General features: G+C 39.3%; 2 protein-coding genes across 2 annotated transcripts; one reads left to right on the forward strand and one right to left on the reverse strand.

Annotated features, from left to right (window-relative positions):
• Positions 1 to 1,068: 1,068 nt before the first annotated feature.
• LOC108136345 (40S ribosomal protein S15Aa) lies at positions 1,069 to 3,031 on the reverse strand. The gene is made up of 3 exons (XM_017257453.2): positions 2,978 to 3,031; positions 2,874 to 2,909; positions 1,069 to 1,681 (listed from the first exon to the last, which is right to left on the reverse strand). The coding sequence occupies exon 3, from the start codon at positions 1,677 to 1,679 to the stop codon at positions 1,287 to 1,289; it is 393 nt and encodes a 130-aa protein (XP_017112942.1). The 5' UTR covers positions 1,680 to 1,681; positions 2,874 to 2,909; positions 2,978 to 3,031; the 3' UTR covers positions 1,069 to 1,286.
• Positions 3,032 to 3,677: 646 nt separating this feature from the next.
• LOC108136357 (nuclear speckle splicing regulatory protein 1) lies at positions 3,678 to 5,061 on the forward strand. The gene is made up of 2 exons (XM_017257465.2): positions 3,678 to 3,768; positions 3,828 to 5,061. Exons 1-2 carry the CDS (start codon positions 3,758 to 3,760, stop codon positions 5,020 to 5,022), a joined length of 1,206 nt encoding a protein of 401 aa, XP_017112954.1. The 5' UTR covers positions 3,678 to 3,757; the 3' UTR covers positions 5,023 to 5,061.
• The last annotated feature ends 12,148 nt before the right edge of the window (positions 5,062 to 17,209 follow it).

Raw genomic sequence — 17,209 nt, forward strand, 5'->3', positions numbered from 1 at the left:
AATCCTGTGAAATAATGGTCAAATGTTGGAATGTCATACACCGTTGAATTCGTAATAAAATTTCCGATCGAATGGCATTCACAGTTAAAATTTTTTCAGATTTTCAAATTTCTGCAAAAAATGATGATGTACCCCCTTACAAAAAAGTCAGAAATTTGGACAAAAATAAAAAAACCGTTTTCAAAATTCGGTTTTTTTGTCAAAACTAAATGAATTTTTTTCAATAGATCAGGCATGAATGGTATAGGTTGCCAGCTGTTCAAAATAGCAATTTTTTTGACTTTGGGTCTTATTTAGGCAAAGTTACAACAAAAAGAAATAATTATGTTTGAAAAATCGCCAAAAGTAAAAAAAAAAACACATAAAAAACTTAGTTTTTGTGTCGAAATGAATTTAAAACTGGAGTTTATTTTTTTTCCCACGACTAGAAGTCTTTTTGGGATTGTATACTTTATAAGTCATTTTTTCAGTTTTGTAAATTCAGTTAATTTGTTTTTTATGTTGCTTAATTTTACGTTTTCTAATTAAAGAAGTTTTCTGTGCAATTAATTATCAATAATTTACCTATACATTGTACAGCGAAAATCGATAATATGGATGGCTGATATTTAAAATAATAAATCTTTATAAAAAAATGATAAGGAGACAAGCAAACTTAAGAAATAACAAGAAAGTCAACTTCTTCCTTACTGCGTTAAAAACTTCTGACTAAAATTTTAATACTCTCTTCAAGGGTAAAGAAACAGGTAATTTAGGCAAAGTACCAATCTTGTTCAAGACATTCTTGACTCATTATGCCAAACACGTAGCAAATGATCAAAATAACCGCGAAAGCAACCACATGGCGTGTGTCCATTTAAATGCCTTGATTTTGGGAATATAAAGGCTTAAAGATTCCTATTCTTTTCATATTTAACTGACAAAAATTCAGTTCTTGGAGCTTTCGCTAAAAACTACATTATACACACACAGTCGGTTTTAAGTTAACAGATTGATTTACTGTCGGTGTTGTTTAATCACTGTAAGGACTACATATTTTAAAGATCGTAAACAAAATCATTATTAAAATTATTATGTATCAATCATTTTATTTCGCGTTTCTTTGTGAACAGAACATTCATTGTCGTTGGTTTGTCTATATGAATGCAGCAGCGTTCTCGCCCCGTGGTTTGTATACAAAACGTAGTTTTTGGATGTATATAATTGTGTGTATCGGTGAAATAAAACGTCAATCTACATATCAACTCCCCACACACAGACTGTCTCTTCTTGTATCTTCCGTGGCTTTAGAAGAAGAAGCCGAGGATCTTGCCTCCCAGATGTTTTCTCCTGGCCTCCTCGTGGTCCATGATGCCGCCCGAGGTGGTGAGCACGACGTAGCCGAACTGGCGGGAGGGCAGCAGATTGTTGGTCCACTTCTCGATGTCGTTGATGGGCACATCGAACCGGGGCGAGATGACACCGCACTTGTTGAGGCGGCCGGTCAGGTTGACCACGATCTTGCCGGAGCGATGGTCGTCGACGATCTCGAACTCGCCAATGTAGCCGTGCTTCATCATCACGGTCAGGAACTTGATGATCACCTTGGAGCAGGGACGCAGCAGCACCTGGCGCTTGCCTCGCTTCTCAGCATTGTTGATGCACTTCAGGGCATCGGCCAACACGTTCATACGCACCATGGCTGCAAAATGATGGTAAGTCTGGTTAGTTATGGTCTGCAAGTCCGCCATTCACAAAAAAAAATTGAAAAGGGTATAGTCGAGTAACCGGGTATAGTCGAGATACCCATTTACTCACTGTCTGACTAAAATATATGTCCTATAAAATCCAATTTAATATGGTTAGAGCCTACATACAAAAACTTACATCGTAATAAAATCTGACTACCTTTAAAAAACTAGTTTGTGTGGCCTATGATAATCAGGCCAAAATGGCAAACTTCTTTGAGATGTATGAAACTAGGTAAAAACATCCAAGGAAATGTTTTTACATAAATTAATATACAACCTATCAACAATTTTATTTGTAGTCCACGAAAAGCAAGGAAATTGTATTACCTTTGTTAAAAACGGTCCGATTTTTAAAATGTTTGGTATGGGGTTAGTTATTTGCTATTCAAACTCAAGTCGCTCAAAATTAATTGTCAAACACTAAAAATGGTGAAGCCACGGAAAGAGGAAGAATAAGCATGACAATACTTCCAGGTCTTAGATCTAATAGTTCCCAAGATCTCACGGTCAGACAGACTATATCAAATCGGTTGTTAATATCGCTAAATATACTTTATAGGGGGGTTTCAGTTCTCCTCAACAAGTAACGGGGAATAGAAAAAAAACTGCAAGCAAAACACGTGCAAAATACAAAAAAAAAAATATACTGTCTGTGTTTTTTTGCTTTTGTGTGTGTGTGTGCAAGTGGCTGTAAACAACAACTATTTCGGGTTGAATTTCTCATGCCAAGTGCTCCAAAACTCTTTTAATTTAGCCGGCTTTTGTTGGAGCGTTTAATTTAATTAAATTCCAGGCTTTGGGCCACACTTTTAAGCCACTCACACACACATGCACAACACAATACTGTGCAACACAATTTTTGGCCATCATTTCACTTCATATTCTTTTGCACAATAAAAAAATATATAACCAAAAAAAAAATGTATATATAAATATACGATATATCCAATATTTAGCGAGGCACTTCATGTATTGTTTACATGGTAAACTGCCAAGTTACCACTCAATTTCGGCTCACGGCCCACAGTAAAAAAATTTGTAACAAAAAAATGGTATTTGCACATGTTTCGCCCGGCGCTCGCCGCAAATCTTATCTGGCTGCGTTTTAGTGGTGAAAAGAGGTCCAGCAGAAGCGGCAATTACCTGGGATTGGTTTGCAAACACTGATTTACACGACCGCTGCAAATAGAGGAAATAAAATCAGTTTAGTTACGATTTCAGTGAACAAAATCGCGGAGAACACGCACTCACGCAAACGTGAAAAGGGAAAAGAAAGGGAAACGGAAGGAAAGAGATGGAGGATAGTGTGGCCGGGCGCGCGAAAATGTGGCTAAAATCGATTCTGCTATCGATAGTTTCCCGAGACGCAACCCACGGCTGGGAATTCCGTTCAGATAGCAGTGACTCAATAATTAAGAAATAAGCTTTAACATTTTAAAAAAACTTTACTCCAGTTTTTAAAATTTAATTCGTTTCCAGTTAGATAAGCAAAATTTTAACTTACAGTTTCTTGATTTGTGTAATAAAGGCTAGTCATTAAAATAATATGAATCAAAGGATGGAATGACTTGATTTTGTCAGTTAGAAAAAAAACCGTAAAATCGTGCTAAAAAATATTTGTTTGTATACAGTTAACCACTTCAACTTAATAAAGTTGTGAAACCTTTTAAATAAAATACAATTGGTTAAGTTTTAAAATATTGTAATATTTCGAAACTAGCTCATTAAATAATAAGTTTTACTTGAAGTGCTAGGATGTGAAATAATAAATAAATAAATATAAATATAGGTAGCTTTGTGCGTAATATTTTTAAAAAAGGTGTTTTCAATATTAACATTTATTATTAGAGCAATCCTGTGTTCAAACCCTTGCCATCAAATCTATCGAACGACGACTATCGATGATTTTCCAACTGTTTTTTCAGCCGGCGCAGGGCTGCCCCTGAAAAGCAGTGTTGCAGTGAAATTGCAGTATTTTCCAGGCCGCCCGAAACGGTCACTCTTATGCGCTTATAAACAAACAAAAAATGTCCAAACAGTGAGTTAATAACTTAATATAGCGAGTTTAAATGGTTTTAAAGCCTATTCAACCCACAGATATGGACTTATTATCCCGGGGCAAGAGAAGAAGGTCCCCGCGAAGCCCGTTAAGCCCGCCATTTTCGACGAGAGCAGTGCCTCCGAAAGCGATGATGCGGACCCAAAAGCCCCACAACTGAAGTCCAAAACCGGGATATCCAGTGGACCCAGCTTGATGGAGCGCCGTGTGGCTCGGCGGCAGCAGCAGAAGGCCCTGGCCGAGGATCCAACCATCTTCCAGTACGACGAGCTGTACGATGACATGGACAACAAACGCGAGGAGGCCAAGCAATCGAAGAGCCTGGAGCCCCGGAAGCCCAAGTACATCGGCCGGCTGATGGAGCACGCCGAGCGTCGGAAGCTGGAGAAGGAGCTGCGCATCGAACGGCAGGTGCAGAAGGATCGCGAAGCCGAGGGCGAGAAGTACAAGGATAAGGACACCTATGTGACGGCTGCCTATCGCAAGAAGCTGGAGTCCATACGCCAGATGCAGGAGCAGGAGCAGCGCGACGAGTACCTCGAGGCCATTGGCGATGTCACCAAGCAGAAGGATCTCGGCGGCTTCTATCGCCATCTCTACGAACAGAAGATGGGACCCTCAGAAGGGGATGCAAATGTGGATGTGGTTAAACCGAAGACGGCGCCCTCCACCGATGAGGTTTCGTATAAACCGATTAAGGCGGAGGCCGCTAAGCACCGCAGCTATCGGCAACGACGACCCTCCGAGGATCAGGAAGAGGAAGTGGAGGCCAAGGCCAAGTCTGGCCGGGATCCGGAGGCCAACACGTCCGCCGATCAGCCGGAAAGCAAGCCAGCCCAGGCTCATCTGGCCAACAACATAGATGCCGATTCTGATTTTAGCATAGATGACTCCAGCGATGAGGAGGATGACAAAACGGAGAAGGGCAAGCAGGAGAAATCACAAAGCAAAAAGGGCAGCCAGAAGGAGAAGGGCAGCCAGAAGGAGAAGGACAAGCCACAGCAAAGCCCAAAAGCTACCAAAGCCGATGAAACTGCAGCAGCACCAGCTACGGAATCGCCCGCCAAAAAGCAAGATTCGGATGCGGAGTTGGACGAGAAGGATCTGCCCGTGCCCACGGTAACCAAGCCTCCGGTGGACCGCACACTCATCTGGCGCAAAAGGACCGTGGGCGAGGTCTTCGATGCCGCCTTGGCTCGCTACCAGGAACGCAAACGCGCCCGCCAGGGCTAAAACGCATCCAATTAAAGTTCGAGTAGATGGAAAAACAAACCAGTGATTTCTCTATTGTCTCCTTATTATGGTAATTTCAATTTGTCCCATGCTCATAAATTATTTATGTGTATGCCAGCGCCAGCGCTCTTAGCCAACCCTTTTCGGTGCAAATATTTTGCATAAGTTGCAACAGAGTCCCCAGCACCCGTTTCCACTTTTCATCTAAAACAGCAGAACAAAAAAAAAAACAAAAAACCAAAAAAAAAAAACGGTAGAAGTACAAGGCATGACGGATGAAACCGCAGGAAAAGTGGGGGAAATGCACTGGAGGTTGAGGAAGTGCCTGAAGGAGCACAACGCGAAGATATTCCATTTATTTTGTATGACGACGACACGACGACAAGTAGAAGAGCCAAAAAAAGAACTAGGGCTAGCTGAGAGGAACGAAACTGAGGATACCCTTGTAGGTCAGTAATTTCCTGCTCTCATTGTAGAATGTCTACAACTAATTAAATGTTGGTCCTAACACAACTCTTATTCGAACCTGGATACAAACAGACTAAGATTCGACTATAAGAGTCTTTATTGAAAATGAATAATGATATTTGGCAGTAGTGGCAAAAGAGTTCAATTTATTATGGTCTTGAGAGACAACTACATGACATACCTATCCAAATCCAGAAGCTCCAGCCACGCTGTGCAAAAATTCATCCCTATTGATTTTATAGTCTCGGACAAATCCGCGTTGAGGCAGACAGCTTATGCAGAAATGACTTTTTAGGTTCACAAATATCTCGTTCACTGAGCCGGAAACTCCTAATCCAAGTTCTAATACCCTCTGCAAGGGTATAAAAACGGAAAGGCAGCGAGAAACTTGCCAAACGCCCAAATAACAAAGAGCCAACTTGGCGTTAGTTTATTTTTTCGCTATCCTTTTTGTTTTTGCAACATTGTTGTTGCTTCATTTTGCCGCAAATGCTGGGAAATCCTTTTGGAAAATAGGTGTGCCCGCGCCGTAAAAGCGAAAACCAATGGGCCAGGAAGGGAAAGGAGAACGGAAAGCACGGAGAGCACGGCTGACATGGTTAGGATCAGTGATGGACAGTTGGTGGACACTTCTTAGGTACTTATTCATGATGTTTTTCAAAGCACTTTGAAAAGTTGCTCAAAGTAGTTTAGAAACTTGTTAATTGATTATATTTCAAAGTTTGGAGAAAACTGGGGACAATCTGGAGAAAAAGTGACACTTGTTGTATTAATTTGGAAACGACGAAAATATAACGCAGCATTGCAATGTTTACATTCATTATATAATAAAAATGAGAATAAAGAAACAAATAAAGCATATTTTAAAATCAATTTTACAAAGATTATCATAAAATAACACATTACATTAATTTCGAGGTCTTTACCTACACGGAAAAAAAATGTTTTCATCGCATAATAATTAGGAAATGAAAATATTTTAATTAATATTAAAGGTACATGAATAACATTACTATAGTGACTATAACCTATTAACATTTATGGAACGTACACTTTAAAAAAAGAAACTTTCAATGTAAGTATCAATTATACTGAGTATTATTAAAAGTGCTTTTTTAGAGGTATTTAAATATGCATTTCTATTTTTTTGTTTAGGTACACAATAAGTACCGGACTTGGGGTAGGCAAATATAGTAGAGGTACCCTTACCATCACTTTCGGCTTACCCACGGATATTTTTTTGCCCATACCTTGTACTTTTCCCATCATTGAAGTTAGATTCTGGCTCCGGGGTCCGGCGCATTGCAGAGATGGCAAACCACAGTTTGCTCCCGTTCTTCATTTCTACATTCCGTCATTTGTGTCCCCCGGAATGCCCTCGAACTCCCTCTCCGCCGGAATCCCCTAGCAGTACCCTGGCATCCTACATCATACAGCATCTACATCTACATCTACTACATCTACTGCATCTGCATCTGCAGCCCGGACGGAATGTCAAGACGGATATGCCTCGCTTTTGATGTTGCCAACGTGCCTTCGTTTTCGTTTTAGTTTTCGTCCTCGTCGTCGTCGTCAGCGAAATTAATACTGAAATCCATTTTCCATTTGGCAGTCTCAGTTGCCCCATCTCGCTCTTGCGTCCAGTGGCGTAGAAAAGGGGGGCGTGGGCATTAAAATAGAAAATTAGAAACGGTATAAAAAAGGGATGCTAAAAAGAACAACATTTTGACAACCGAAATGCCGAACAACATCCTTCCTCACTTAAAATCGTAGATGCGCCACTGCTCTTACCTGTTCGATTGTGTCATCAATCTCACATGTCCTTTGCTCCTTTGCTTCTTTCTGGCGTTTTTGTTTATTGTTGTGCACTGCTGCAATTGAGATTTGTGCCACATTTTAGGCAAATTAATTCGATACGAGGAGCTGTGTGGAATGGAATGGAATTTTTCCTTTCGATTCAATAGTCAGAAGTCAGCATTCGCCGTTATTCATTATTCATTATTCGATATTTGTTATTTGTTATTGTCGCAGATCGAAGAAGGGTGCAGCCCTATATATATAGCTCATATAGCTCTGTCCCCCTCGGGTTCATGTACCGCCGATCGAGTCGGTCGTTAGCTTAACGTTTCTAATTGAGTGCTCTCGAGTTGAGTGCGAAAACACTGCATTTGCAACTGCCACTGCCACTGGTAGTGTGCCTTAACCCTTTTAAGGTCTCGAGGGTCACTCTGCGCTAAAAGGATATTTCGCCCGGGTGACGAAGGTTGCCTTTGCTGTTGCTGTTGGCATTGTCTGATAAATGCATTTGGGCATTTGCATCAAGCGCTGCAGAGGAACAAAAAAACAAACAGCGCCTGAAACCTTTGACTTATCAAGGATGCGTCAAAGGACACTGTTAGGTGTATCTTTAAGTTACTAGGAAATGTATGTTCCCACACTTTTAGCAATGAAATACAAATTTGGCCTAAATAAGACGTAGAGTACGACCTTAAGACTGAAAGTTAGGTACAGGAGATGACCAAAAAAAGATTTCGTAAGAATTATTATAATTAAATTTAAAAAAATTTGATTTCCTTAAAGTGTTTTTGTTGTAACTTGGCCTTGCATCTGGCATTCATCCCCCTCCCAATTCTGAAAAATGTATTTCACATTTTTAGTAAGGGCTTCAATTAATTTTATTTTTCGAAAAAAAAATAAATATATAAACATTTTAAGCAGTGAAAGCAATTTAATTGCAAATTTAATGACAAGTTTATGAAGGCATCGCCGTTTTAAATTTCGAGCATTATTTCCCAAGATTTAGTGGTGATGAATTAAAAAATATATTTTCAACTGCATGGTTAGTTCTTCCAAAAATTAAATTTCGTAAACATTTTTCACTCTAAGTTATTTAATAAATTATTTAGGTAACGAATGTTTATGACCCACTCTGCCTTATAAACATATCTCAATGATGTGATGCAAAACACAATTTGCAAGTGGGAAAACTCTGGACCCAGTGACGAACACTATCCTTTGCGGGTAAACAAGTTGATGTTTTTGAATTTGTTTGTGTTGAAGTTTTAAGTGGTCTCAATCTCGGTCTCCGTCTCTCTTTTCGGTGGGACTCTTGAGATCAATAAAAGTTGTTATCTTTTTATGCGGAAAGTGCTACAAAACTATGAGCGCAGTGCATATAAAAAGTTAAGCTAAGCAGAAAGTTTTTAGGGTGATTTGGCTTTGGCGAAGGGCTGCTTGTGGGTTAACCCGGCAGCAAAATCAGCTTTGGCCCAAGTGCTGGCTGTGTGGAACAACAGAGATTATGTAACACTAATTCCATTAACCCCTTTTGTGCGGTCCAGAACCAAAACCAAAACCAAAACCAAACCCCCTTTCTCCTCCCGCCATCCACATCCCTGTTTCGGGCCCACCAACTTTGTATGCCTCTTGTTGCCTAATCAATTTACGATCATAATTACTTGGCTTTTGGTCCCGGTTTTGGGCTTTGGCTTGGCTGTGGCATTTCGCTTTGGTCCTTGGTCCTTGGTCCTTGGTCGTTGGCCAAAAAGCCAGCGATTCAATCTGGGGCAATCCACCATCCAAGCACCCAAATTCTGCCGCCGAAGAGGTCCTGGAGCAGGCCAATAGGCCCAAGTAAAGGCTTCAAGATTGTGATCATTCACGTGTGAATTCAATTATCAACATTTTCAATGGTCGGACAGAGGAAACACGGAGGACTCGGACTCGGAGTGGGGTCACCACCTCCCGTTAACCTACCACCGGCGGCAGTTAGTCCTGGCCACGATGCAATTGTCCAGGGGCGTGGCCGAAAAGGGGATGAACAATGGGGCCAGGAAAATAAGTCATCAGAACACTGCTGTTAAGTGCCTCAAAACCAAAGTACCCAGTAACTATGGTTGTACTTAAAAAAATATATGAAGACTATAAAAATGTATGTACCTAAACTATTCCTACTGCATCCTTAACAAATTGAAGACCTTCTTTAGAAACTAAGCTGAAAAACAAATTTTAAACGCTTTTCAACAGTAACCTTTAAAATAAATGAATAAAACAGCGGATGATCTTTTTTTATATTTCTAAAATGTTCCTACTTACGATACTATTTAGATTTTTTCAAATGTTGTTTCTTAAATTTGCATTCATTTTTAATTCAATATTGTTATTGATTTTAAAGATACTTAATCTATGTGGGATTTTAAAGCAGTATGTGTGACAACATTAATGACTTTTTATGGTTACAACACTTGTTCTTTTTTTTAGCATACGTGGAAGACGAGAACACTGTTGACACCGAGTTAAAAGTACTCATACGCCATGTATGCCAGGTGAAATCTAGCCCTCGCCAAATGGTCCCAGGTAAAATGTGTGGCCAAAGACAACACTAATTAAGGATAATCAGCTTTTAAGCCATGTGTACGCATTAATTAAAGGCAAACATGCTGAAAAAACACAAGAAACCCAGAAACAGACAGATGACATTTTTAAAACAGGTTTAAAATTTTTTTATTTTAGGTGTAAAGAGTGTTTTAAAAACAGATATCCTTTTGTTCCTTACACATTTCAGTATATAAAAAAAAAAATCTCATTAAGTAAGACCAAGTATACAAGTTTAACACCGCATCTGTACTACGTTTTTTTTTTTTGAAAAAGCATCGAAAATATAAACTGCAGTTTATTGCTGCGGATTAAAAATAAAAACTAAATATATTGCCTATAAAATGGGTGGCAAAAAACATGCATAAAATTGTACACCTATTATATATATATATATATATATATATATTTGTACATATATAGTGTAACAATATCGCACTGCACATTTTGTGCGGTGGCCAATGGGAAAAAATGTTCATTGCGGCAGATTACGTAACGGGGCGTTTTGCTGTTTTTGACCGTCTCTTTTTGTATATGTTTCAGTCACGTTTTGGTATAATTCTCCAAATATGTATATACATTTCGCCGGCTTATATTAAATCGATATTTCATCCTACTTCCTGGTCGGCGCCCCTCAAAACTCCACCACTGTCGCACGTTTGTGTGAGTGCTGGTGATTTATATTGTTTGGCCACATGTGTGTGTTTCGAGTACGAGTGTGTGTTGGTGTATTGACGTGTGTGTATGTGTGGTCGAGAGTGCCGGTGTGTGTGAGTATGTGGCAAAGTACAAGCCGCCGTGGCAAGACGCGCGAGGCGCATCCAAAAATTTCGTTTGCTGCAAGGGACAGAGTGTGTAATGAAAAATGTGTAGGGTATGACAGGAAAACGAGCGATGCAGAGGGACATTTGGGTGGTTTAGGGGGGTTTGGGGGGATGGGGGTTGTGGGGGCGTGGCTGGGCTGGTGGTCCTTTTCCCCTACCAGGATAAGAACGCCAGGGAGCGGGAAGCGGATGTGGGGCCTCGTAGGCTGGATGCCAACCGCGTTCATGACAAACAAAACGCATCACACACACTCACACACCGAGAAAAATAACAATGCCATTGTTTTTTCGCTGCTTGCTGCATCTAAAGTTTTTAAGATAGACGGTTCTGACTTGAAAAAAAAAACATTTGATTCAGGTTTTCCCACCCACATACCAACTTGAAGACTGATTGTGCAAATATTAAATATGTTAAATTCGCCACCAAGTTTCCCATAAGTATGCAACGCTCTTTAAGCCTGAAATAATGTGATCAAGATATTTATAAAGGTTTTACTTGTTTTTTAATAATAAGTATCGACTCCCATTATTATTATTTTAATGAGTTGTTTCCAAATATTTTTGATAGCAATTGCCATAAGTTAAAAAACTACTATAATTTTGATAGCTGTTTGTTCATTTTTCATAGTAGTAGTGTTGCTATTATTTATTTATTCGCTTTAATAGTTTCTAGCATAACAATTGAAAACATATAATTAATTTAGCTAATTAGTGCTGAGTGTGATATGCTTTGTTTTTTGTCGCAGTGTACTAATGCCTGCATTTATGCGCCTTGCCTGTGTTTGTGTGAGTGTCCGTGCGCGTGTGTGAGTGTCGCCGTGTGTGTGAGTGTATCCTGCAGCCGAGTATCTGTGTGCATGAGGAGCCCTGTCAGCCTGTACTTGTATCTTTGCCACTGCATCTTCGCATGTCCCGTTAGTCGCCTGGGTCACCGGGTAGATTCGCTAGTAGATTTTCTCGTCCTTTTTTCCTTTTCCTCTTCCCCATCCGTTTTCCCACTTTCACCCTTTTCTCTGTCCCGTCTTCCTCCCATTTTTATCCCCATCCTCTTCCTGGTCGGCATTTAACCGCCTCTTGTTCTCGGCCATTTCTCTCAGCTATTTGTGCAAGTCATTCACAAATACATATAAATATCACTCATACGTCACGTACGCCAGGTCAATGTTGTACAGCCAATTAAAAACCATGTTTTTTCCCCACATTGTTTTTATTTATACAACATTTTTGCGAGAAGAAACTATTTGATTTTGGTTAAGGCCGAAATGGCTAAATATACATACACCACACTAATGGGAGAACAAGGCAAATAAACTGAGCTGAAGATAAAAGAAAACATCTACCTCCTTTCACATTTACTTTGCCATAAAAAGTAGTACCCAAAACATAAAAAAAATACACGAACTTTAGAGTAAACTTCATGCCCTTTGGTGTAAAAATTATGTACATGCCAGAAATGCAAATTTTAGATAAGAGTATCTATTTGCATATTTTGAAATTCACTTTAAAGGTTTTCCACCCTCCTCCTTTTGCTTCAATTAGGTTAACAAAAATTTGTTATATATGCTCTGAAAGTATGATGGGAATATGTAGATTTCCATGTGTTCCTTGCTTAAAGTTGTGGCTTTTATTACAGCTTTCCTTCCGTCCACTTGTGATCTTAAAGAAAACTGCAATGGATATCTGCTTATGAGAAACTGTCTTGTAATCTTAACCATTTCTTGCTCGCCTACTTATCGGATTTTTTATTTTTTTTCCTTCCTTGGTTTTGTGCCGTCTGTTCTCAACGAGTTTCGAGTACCCATGTTTTTTTTCAGCTCGCCATTTGGGCTTATATTGGCCACTACTTTTGCTTGGGCTTTAATTAGGTTTAAACTTGGGTTTGAATGCAGTTTTAATGATGCTGAAAAAGCGATTTCCTTGCAAAGTTTCTCAATATTAGTTTAATGATTGGCAAACATATAATTAATATCCACTTGAAATATGTATAAGTTTATCGGAAATTTCTATTTGAAAAACTGTCTAGAAGTCAGTAATTTTATATTTCATTAATAATTTACTTTAATATCTTGTCAATTTGGGAATCTTTGCAAAGCTACATTCAAGTTACTTTTTTTATTTTTTAGTAAGACGTATTTCAATGCACAATAGTCAAGGTAAAACTATTTTCAAGAAAAGATCGTTAAAGATAATTATAAAATGATACAAAATTTAATATATTTTAGATGTAAGTGCTCTTTAAGCTTGATTTCTTGTATAGTTTGAGGAACTGTCCTTTTAACAATTTTAAGCTTTAATCTTAATAATCAATTTAAAGTAAAGCAACAACAAGTAGAGCTTAATAATTGTAAAAATTACAATTTATTTCAGATGTCGGTGCACTTTAAGCCCGATTTATTATATAGTTTGAGGGACTGTCCTCAAATCTTTGAAGGTTCTTGTACTTGGCACTTATCGGCTTTCGTCTCTTCGCTGTTTCCATTTCTCCACAGAGGTTTTTCCACTGCGCTTTCTCGGCTTATATTTGCTCCATTTAAGCGCTTTCTTCAAATCTATTTTTAATCTCTTCGCAGAGTGCACTCCAAGTCGTTGTTTGTATTGTATTATTTGTGCGGGTATGGGTGAGTGGCTGTGCGAGTGTGCGGGCTCGTTAGTTCTCTGTGTGGGTGAGTGGCTGTGTGGGTGTGCGGGTGTGTGAGTGTGTCAGTGTATGTGTGTGTTTAGGGGCGAGTGGGCGTATTAGTGTGGGTGCATGTGTGTGGTCGTGCGCTGGGTTAGTTTGCGTGGGCCGCCTTTTGTGGGCGTGGCCCAGCTAATAAGCAGGAAATTAAAATGTTATATGCATTGCCATGGCTGCCGGTGCTGGTTTTCCTCATTTCACTCCAGCGACCCTCCACTTTCCCACTTTCTCCATCTCAGACCCCTCCCCTCACCTCCCCTTCCTGCCTTTTCTCGATTTTTCCCGTGTCCGTCCGTCTCCTCGGGCATTGTCAACTCGCTCGGTCCCTCTTTCTTTCTCATCGCCATGTGCCACATATATACGGGCCAACTTCCATAACTCAAACTTTCCTAATTTGCAAGTCCCAATTTGAGTTTCCCTAATCGAAAATCTTCTGCGGAAAAGTTCGAATAAATCTCTCAAAAATTTTAGAACAATAATAAATATGCAATTTGTTTATTTGCCATATTTTCGAATTTTCCTTCTCTAAGTCCATACCATACTCTTTGTGACTTTATATTTAAGCGGACAAAGAACTCTCTAAAATATTCACGCTAAAACAATTTTTCACAAAACAATATTCCATTTAAAAAGTTTTTTGTTTTTGTATCGTTTTTTTTTTTGTTTTGGAAATCTTAGCCTTAATTATTTTTCGTTTCGTTAATCAATTGTCTTTAGTTTTACTAGGGTTAACTAGCCCATTGCTACTTAAGTACTAAGAATAAAAAAGTCCAATGTTTATGGTAGCTAAAAAACAGCTTTAATAAATATTTTTCGCCTCTTCTAGCTCAAATTTGTGTGTGAACTGATATGATTTCACTTAGGGATGTCCCACTGCCTCCACATATATATATTGTAGTATGCGGTTTTGGTGGCGCGCCTTGAAGTATGCATTATTTTTACGTGTCAGTGCGCATTTTTGGCATAATTGAAGCACAAACAGCGACAGAACCGGAGCTCCAGCCTCAGCCTCAGCTTTTGCCTTCGCCAGTGTAGTAGCAAGGTCGTTTTGGGCCAAGCCAACCCCATCATCCTTAACCCCCTAAAACCCATATACCCATATACCCATATACCACCCCATCCACCCCCTGTCACCACGTCTTTTGGCAAAAGTTAACACTGCGTGTGCATGCAGCTCATCCTCAGCCTCAGCCTCATCCTCGTCCTCATCCTTAGTTCAGCTCAGTTCAGTTCAGCTCAGCTCAGCTCAGCTCGACTGGACTTGGATTAAGTTTTTCACTTTTTCACCCGCCGCTCTCGTCCTCGTTGTTTTTTGCGCACCGAAAAAGAAAAGAATATAAAGGATATGGGAATATAGACAGCCAAACTTTTGTGTCACGCCTTTTTCCACAGCCCGCATGTTTTCACGACACAGTGAAAAACAAAGGCATCGCCATACGCCATTTGCCATTCGCCATTTGCCACATCTACCATCGGCAATGGCAATCGCAATAGCGAAAAATTTGCCATCAAATCGATTTCGGTCGCGCTGACAAATATAAAAATTATTTTTCCAGCTGGGCTCCCTAGAATCGCAATAAATAAACAATGGAAAATGTAATGCCAAAAGCAGCTGAAAGGTTCGAAATTAATTGTCAATAAAAGAGCACTGGATGGTGTGTGTTGTTTGCCAAGAGGTGTTAAATACTTCAAAAAGTGTACACGAATGGCCGCCGCTGTGCTGTTGCTTTTGTTTACCTTTTTTATTTGCTGGCTACATGTTTGCATGTTCTATCACACAAAAGGCAAAAAAATAAATCTGCAAAAATGTCTGCATTTAAAACGAGTGATTGGTATTAAGGGTAATGAAAACTAAAGGCAAGGAAGCTGTGTTTGATTTTTAACAGACACTTTCGTTAATTAAACTGTTAGCGTTTGTGCTATTTCACTTTGAGATTACGGCCCAGCAATTCGATTGCAACACATTAAATATTTACGTTTGTCACAGAAATATCTTGCTGCCATAAAATTCGGAAAGAAAATCAAACTTTGTTGTCGCAAGAATTTTGTCAGGAGATTTGCAAATCCAGTGAACAGTGGCAAATCAGGAAATTGCCTCTAAACTGAAAGAAACAAAAGTTTATAGTTGAAAATTATATTTTAAAATGATCTTTGAGATATATACAGATATAATTTTTATAAGGTGCCTGTGAGCCCAAATTATTTATCTCTTTTAAGAATTTATTCTGAATCCAATGTTTACTTAGTAATAAATACTTTAAGTGCAATGGTTTGTAAATATTTTATTTGAATGCTAGTCTTAAAACATTTTTTTGTTTTATTCATTTTTATTTAAACAGATTTCTTACGTTAATAAATAAAATGCCCATATATTTTGGAAAATAATTAAATAAATATAATAGACAATGTTTTTAAAAATCAGACTATTTCCAATCGTTTTAATTAGTTTGGTTTTTCACTGTGCAGCGACCACACCCAAACCGCTTCTTCTTTAAGCAGTTTTTAAATGAGATTCTGTTTTATGTTCACAGATCCTATAGTCGAATTCCCAGACCCCCCTCCTCCGCACCACTCCTTTCGCATTTAACGACTTGTGCGGTTTTTTTTGGGGGCGGTGGGTTCGAGGGCGTGAGGCCGTGAGGGCGTGGCCACTGCTCTGGCTCTTATGTAAAAACCTAATTAAAAGTGCTTTATTATGCAATTAAAGCAGATAATGTCACATTGCAGTGTGGTTTAGGGTCGCAAAAATTCAAGGGGGTTGATGATGGTCGGTGAATTTATTTGGGGCCGCCAAGGCGTTACGCATTTGCAAGTGATTTCGCTGGGAGTGGACGTGGGAGTCAATCCTGGGGTAACGAGAACAATGCACTTTGAATATACCCCCATCTCTTTTTCCATTCCAACTTATCCCCCCCCCATCTTGTCTTTCGAAAAACTCTGTCCCTCATTGTTGACAATTGTTTTGCATAAATTCTTTTTTGGCCAGCAAAATGTAAAATCCTCACTTGTTTGTCCATTGGCAAGAGAAACTCTGTGCATTTCCCTCCATTTTCCTAATATTTTTGTGGGTGCTTAGGGTAGTTTTTCCTAAAGAGGGGTGTACACGGGGGTACTATATATGTATATATATTTCCCTTGTCTTTGCTTTGTCCTGATTTATGTGCCTGCTGCATTTCTGTCGCCTGCTCTTCTCGGCCATTTCTCCGGCTTCAGTATCAGTATTTTCTAGTTTTTTTGGCCAGCCACAGTTTCTGAGAGCCAAAACTTCTCACACACATAACACACACAAAAACACACACACGAGGAAAGCATAAAATATGCTAATTTATTGCTGTTGATTTTAATAACTTTTGCCCTGCCCACATAAGTATGGTACGCCTTTTGGCTCATCGATGGATTTTCATTTTCATTTATATTTTCATTTTGGTTTTCGGAGTCGTTGGCGTTGGCCCACAGAGGGTTAAAGATAGGGCCGCCCTGACACTTACATAAGTCACTCCGGCTTTAGTATAATAAATTCAGCTGCTGCTGCTCTTACTGTCAGTCCATTTCATTTCATTTTTGTGTAAGGCCCATTAAAGATGCAGTACGTTTTACTTCAGTCAAAAGTGCCGCACCGCATTCGTATGTCGCATTTGCCTTTTTTTTTTTCTTTTTTCTTCCCTCGTTTATTATGCGATGCCAGCAAAAGTTTTGGCCGGAATATTGGCTTACATGAAAAGATAAACAGAAGAGCTCTCCGACGACTATGAGCATAAAAGTTGGTTAACTAATGAAGGGCCTTACATGTCGCAATGTCGCTGCAAATAGAAAATGTTGGCAATGACAGCCAACAAATAGAACA

The sequence above is a fragment of the Drosophila elegans genome, unplaced genomic scaffold (assembly GCF_018152505.1).
Source record: "Drosophila elegans isolate 14027-0461.03 unplaced genomic scaffold, ASM1815250v1 contig_149, whole genome shotgun sequence".
NCBI classification, from domain to species: Eukaryota; Metazoa; Arthropoda; class Insecta; order Diptera; family Drosophilidae; genus Drosophila; species Drosophila elegans.